The 6,480-nt window shown below is 29.6% G+C and overlaps 1 protein-coding gene across 1 annotated transcript in view; it reads right to left on the bottom strand.

The window, feature by feature from the left end:
- Positions 1–3,375: 3,375 nt before the first annotated feature.
- The window catches only part of LOAG_16825 (hypothetical protein), a gene marked incomplete at its 3' end in the record, with an annotated part of 5,182 nt that continues 2,077 nt past the window's right edge, over positions 3,376–6,480 (bottom strand). The window contains exons 2-5 of the mRNA XM_020449484.1: positions 5,258–5,412; positions 4,596–4,819; positions 4,183–4,388; positions 3,376–3,507 (exon numbers count right to left, since the gene is read on the bottom strand). Coding sequence (XP_020306970.1) covers positions 3,376–3,507; positions 4,183–4,388; positions 4,596–4,819; positions 5,258–5,412 — 717 coding nt within the window. The remainder of the gene's footprint in view (positions 3,508–4,182; positions 4,389–4,595; positions 4,820–5,257; positions 5,413–6,480) is intronic.

Below are 6,480 nucleotides of genomic sequence, written 5' to 3'. Positions count from 1 at the left end.
ATATTTCTAAAGATATCACATTTCACTCAGTGATTGTACAAAGCTAACTATCCTTGTATGGTTTTTTTCTTTTGCCTCTTTGTTTTGTAATTTATGGCTTAGTATTTTTTTCCTAAATGCCCATTTCATGTTATATTTCATCATTTTATGTTTGCCGGAACACCTGCCATGTTTGAAATAAAATTCATAAAAAAATGAATTCCCTTCCACTCCATGAATTAATAATCTTTTAAATTGATCGACTTTTATTTTAATGGCAAGTTTACGAAAACATAATATCAAGAAGAGTGTGGATTTCCAAATCTTCTAAATTGAATTGGTTGTATCAGAAGTAGATTAGCTTAAGTACACAAGCAATCCTCAATTTGCATAACACATTCCGTGCACGAACTTCTTGTACTTCTACACTTTCTTTATACTTCTATACTTCTATACTTCTATGCCTTTATCTATACTTTCCCCTTTCTAGAAACTCTCCGAATCATTTGAAAGGATTAAAACTCAAAATAAAAATTGAAACGATTAAAGCTGCAGATATTTCAAAATAATTCATGTAAACATTTAGCTTTCCATTCCCTTTTTTCATTTATAAAGAAGTGTATTTTAAATTTATTGCAAAGAATTTTCAGTGAACTCTTCCAAAGAGGGTTTGACACATTTGGCGCATCTGTAATGGGATTCAACAGAACAACTAATTTATTCCTCTCATTAATTCTTTTTCACATATTTACAGAGAAGCATTCCTGTCACAGATCCTTTGACAATCCATCGCTTCTCGTCTTCCATTTATCCTATCACTGATAAAGAAGTTGATAGACAAACGGAACTAGAATGTTTTTAAGGAGACTAAAGAAGCTATTTTTATTATCATTTCCAATTCTCTCACTATCAGATCCCTTCTGTGCATAAATCTGACAGAAATGGGGAAGGTTTGCCGGAGAATTAGACCCGAGATATTTGCCAAAACTCTAGTAAAATGACTATATTTAATATGTGCCGGAATTCTTATCAGTGAAAGAATTATGTATCAGAACCTATTGTTTTCTCGAGGAATTTCTTGAGATCATTATCGTTGTTTTGATATTAGAATACCTTTACACCATTATCTTTAAGCAAATTGGATTATCAGCAAATCAATTTATCGAAAAATAATTAGTTTACTGCCATGCTTCATATAAGAATTAAATTAATTTAAACTGATCTTTTTTCCTTGAATCAGGGATCCACTCTAATCTGTCAACAATAATTCGATTTTAAAACTTCATAATTAACCTTGTCATCATTAAAGATTATTCCTTTTCTCTTGCTACAAAATACAGTAATCTTCCGACTAATACAGGTCAACCAATAAACGCATATTAGTGGTTTGGATCGCTCGGTTTTTTCGTCATTTGGCAGTATTCATTTGCTTTATGTTGGTGATAGATTGCATTTGACACAAATGTCAGCATGAATATAAGACCTATTAGAGAGGCTCCAGTTGCCCCTTATAAAATTATTCAATATTAAAAAATAATTTTATAGGAGAATTATTCCGTCAAATTTCTACAGTAGGATAAAGCAAAAAGGAAGCAGATGAAAATGGAAGTATTGAGGATACAAATGGGCAGTTTGAAAAGGTAGCAAAAGGTATAACCGGCTAATCTACTAATTTTTTCAGCGTAAATACAATGAAAGTTAACTCAGAAAATAGTTAACTACTAGCTGGACAATGCAAATATCTGATTAAATAGATTAGTGCAAAGTGAGTTAATTCTATGGACTAATGAAATGATCCCGCGATGAAAGGTTTTTGGATTTTCGAAGATGAGAGATGACTGGTAGTTCCTAATATACAATAATACAACATAAAACTTGAATTTATCACAACTATTGCTAATGTAGATTAATTTTTCCATTCATAACATGAAGAGAAAAAAAAAACTTTTCACTCTCGATATTTTAAATTTGATGATTATAGCTTTTGTACGCTTGCAGAGATAAAGTATGTCTGATACGCTTTTTGCTTTAAACCATAAATTACTTAAATTACATGATAGTATAAGTGAAATTAACATTTAACGATTGGTAAAAATGAAGGAACGAATTATTCCTTCGCTACATAATTTTAAAGGATTGAGCAAAATTCATCAAAATTTTTAGACAGACAAAAACAAAAGGAATTATAGCAATGTGAAATGTATTCAACTTATGGAATTCACTAAACAATTTGGAATGTAGTTAAACCTGTGGGATTTATTGAAGCAATATAGAATGTGTTAAATATTCTCTATACTCTTCCAGATCAAAATTCAATCGAATTTATTTCCTGAACTTAATTGATTTTTTGCTTCTTTGTATTGATCCTATTCACTGTAAAAAACATTCATGGATTATCATATTTGCTTTTTTAAAGAGGACGAATTTTTGCTAAGAAAATTTAATTAAAATATTTCTGGATGATATTCGGAAACAATCATAACAAATAAAAATTAAAGATTTCAAGAGAAATGTCCAGAAGGGCCATCCTTTATCATTAACAGTACTAAATAGACGACTACTTTGTTCCATGTTTTTCTTCGGTAAGACTGACTGAAACTGTTTTCCAAACTCAGTAGAGAAAAGTTGCATTTAAAAAGTGGAATTACTTTGAACAAACCCAAGAAATTATGCATAGATAAATGGAATCATCGGAATTCGTTGACATGACATTGTATTTGGTTCTGTGGATGGAAGAGAACGATTCGTTTGAAAATCATATCATTCTCGTTCTGCCACCGTACATTCTCAAACATTCCCTCAAAATATATTTGCTAGTGTTAGTAAAAATTAACACCAATATTATCCTAATTAAGTAATTATATTAAAAAACATAAGTACAAATCTTTTCGCTTCTTTTTTGCTGATTTATAATTCCAGAAGTTATTTTGCATTTCTTCGTAAAATCTCAAAATCGTTGCCGTCTTTTTTATTAAATAATTATGTTGAAAATTATAAGTTTCTTTTGCTTGGAGTATAAACAAGACTGAAATTTGCTCGTAGTAAAATTGAAATTATCCTTTACCACGTGAAGTAATAATTTCAAGTGTCTTTCAAGATGAAAAATTTTTGAAAACAACTTCGTTCTACAATTTTCAATCCTTCTTTTTAATTTAACATAAAAAACTTCAAGTGATAATTGTGAATGAGGTGAAAGAGTTTAGAGTAGGATGTGGTTGTAGGGAAAAGGAAAGAAAGGAGAGTGGAAACGGTATTCTGGAAAATCAATTAAAGTAACAGTGATACTATAGAGTAATTGTACAAGTAAATAATCGTTATTATTTCTTTCAGTTCTACTATAATTAGCTTATGATTAAACAGTAAAAATTATTAACCGAATGTTTGTTGGAGCAATTTCTATTCGATTTTCTTCTGTGAAAATTTCTTGGGCCTCATATATGCATCATGAAAGTATCGTATGAAAAGTACAGCAAATGAAGAGTAAATCGCAAAACCAAGTGCCAGATTATCCATTGATTGCTGGCAAATCTATGAACACTTTTATACTTTAAGTTTATACTCAAAAAAAAAAAGAAAAAGAAAGTTGACAAAGTTTTATTAAGTTGACAAAATTTCTTGCATGGTGATTACTGTATGCTTTATGCTTTCATAAAACGATGATCGCCGTACATTATTAGTTTCTCGAAAGTGGTTCATGATACTATTAATCACTAAACTGTTATATCGAATCTATTTAACTTAGCTCTCATACTTAGAAATATTCATTGGCTAACATATGGTAGTATTTCCTGTTTAATCTTCCATCTGAGGCCATTTTGCTCTTTTGCTCTTGTCACTCATACATCCTAGTAAAGATATTTCGGTCAGCTTTTATGACAATACGTTTTTCTCATTTCTATTTTCCATTATAATCTTGACTATCATTCAATATATTAATAATGGCCAACATTTTTTCCCCAAAGATCGTGAAAAAAAAACAATATTAATATTATTAGATTACTTCTCCTCTTCCTAATAAGTCTTGTGATTTGAAAGTATTAGGTTAATTTAGTCTATATTGAAAATATTAAGGCTGCTAAAGTAGTCGAAGTTTAATATTTCGCTTTCGGTAATTTTATCTGTATTCTTTGAAATGTAAATCTAAGAAAGATCATTTAATAGATTAGAATGGGGCAGAGGAATCAGAAGAGGAAGAGGACTTACTGCATTTTCCAGTTTTTGTTTGAGTACCACTACAGAAATGAGTACACCAATAAGCATTTGTGATGTTTGTAACACAGTGACACACATTGAAAGTAATTTCGGTGGTCGAATACCCAATGCTGTGACAGAATAATAAGCATACATTATAGAATGTACAAAGAAATTCATCATGATGAACCAACGGCCTGAAGCTGTTAATTCGATTGCTGAAATTAAGCTATCATTCATAATATCAGCTATAAGATGGAAGTTTGATGTGCACAAAAAATTTGCCCCAAAATGGGTGCTAATATTACCGTACAAAAAAAAACTTCAAAAAAAGCCAAGGATATGAGGATATTTTCCAGAAAAACAAAAAGATAGCTTTGTAATTTATAATTAAATTTCAAAAAAATTAAAAAAGAAAACCTTGCCTGCATTCCAGCTATAGATCAGAACTACAGCATGATGATACCAATGCAAGAATATTAATGGCTTCTTACGCATCAGCAAAAAAATCGTATCACCAAGCTCAACAACTTTCGATGTCGCAAATGCGAAAGCCCAAACAGCGGCTGGTTGAAAAGGTGAAATGGAATAGCAAACTGAATGTGTAAATGGACGTGTAGTTAAAGTATTGTAAAACTCTTCACCAAATCTGAAAAAAAAAAAGAAAAAAACTCAGAAATTATTTCAAACAAAAAAAGAAAAACAATTATTAATTTAAAATATCATTGTAATTAATCATTACCGTTTTATCTGTTTACTTATTTTACTACAAATTCTACTTTTATCACACTCCTTGCTTATTGATGAAAAACTTTCCAGCACTCCTAAAATGCATTTTGCCAACATCGTTCCTCATTAAATCGTTAATGATAGCAATTAATGAATTGTTAAAAGTTCATCAAAATTTTGTAGAAATATTAAAAAAAATTATAAAATATCCTATTTGATTGTAAAAAAAAAAAGAAAAAATGGTCAAATAAACTTCATTGCATTTATTTTTCTCTACTTTTTGTTTTTTTTTTCGAAAAGTATAGTTATTCCCCGTTTTGAAATGTTTCAAATGCAAAAATTTTATTTCTTTTCTCACCTGATCGTTGCAATAAGACTGAATATTGCAAGGATAATATTCCATAAACAGAGCGGTAGTCGAAGATTCCAAGCTTTCCGGGTTCGTTGATAACGTTGCAAAGCATGAATTAAACATATGTAAATAATGGCTATGTATAATGAGCTACTCCAATGCTGTAAATTTGCATAAATTGACACAAACTGTAAGGAATTGGAAAAAAATTGAAATTAAATATGACGAGATTTGTTTGTTTCTTTTTTGTCCTCAATAAACAAATAGCTTTATCAAAGTTCATTGCAATTTGAAACTGGAAGTAAATATTAGCTAAAGAACTTTCTCCATTTCTTTTGAGTTGGAATTCTGTTTGATTCTCTAATCTTTATCTCAACATCAACTTCATCATCTCTTTGCTTTATTCTAAATTTCAAACTTTTTGGGAAGTTTTTGTTGAATATTTATCGATTCTGAAGAGAGGAAGCAATAATACTTTGATGTATTTCAACTGAAATGAAATATTGAAATGACCTTTGCCCTCTTTCTCCTTCTTCCTCAAGATATCTTTCCGATTTGCAAAGTTATTATGAGATCGGGGAATTTATAAAACACAAAAATAGGAAATTCATAAAAGTATGAATATGAAAAACATCACATGTTATTATCATATCATGATTAAATGATATGCTCACATGAAGAGACCATTATGTGTTCCATCCTGAATTTTTCTTTTATCCAGAAAATGAAACATTAGCAAAGGAGCTTATAGTATATCATTAATTCATACTAATATTAACGATATTCTATGTATATAGCTAGTAATTAAATATGTTTGCTTATAGAATAAACAATTCATACAATATCCATTATTGTTAATTATAATGATGATAATAAAATAATGATAACATTGATGATGACGACAGATATGCTAACAGACAGTAGCAATGATAAGTACCAACTGATAATTATATTTTCTTTTCGAACAGACAATAATGGTACTTGTTTATCATTAATTTCACTTTCCTCCAGTTTAGTATGAAATAATATTAAAACATTTTTTTTTTTTCATGTTATACTGATATCAGTAAACTTAAACATATTAGACTTGAAATGAAGTATTTCAACATTGGCGTTAAATGGATCAGAAAAAAAAAAAGGATTTTAGCTGATGTCAAAAGGTTTTGTAAATGAACTGAGAGAGGAAGAGAGAGAGAGAGAGGAGGAAGAAAGAAGAGAGAGAGAGGAGG

This window comes from Loa loa (genome assembly GCF_000183805.2).
Source record: "Loa loa unplaced genomic scaffold supercont3.22, whole genome shotgun sequence".
Taxonomy (NCBI): Eukaryota; Metazoa; Nematoda; class Chromadorea; order Rhabditida; family Onchocercidae; genus Loa; species Loa loa.
Note: the sequence above shows the minus strand (reverse complement) of the source record. Positions and strands in the feature narration are given on the sequence as shown.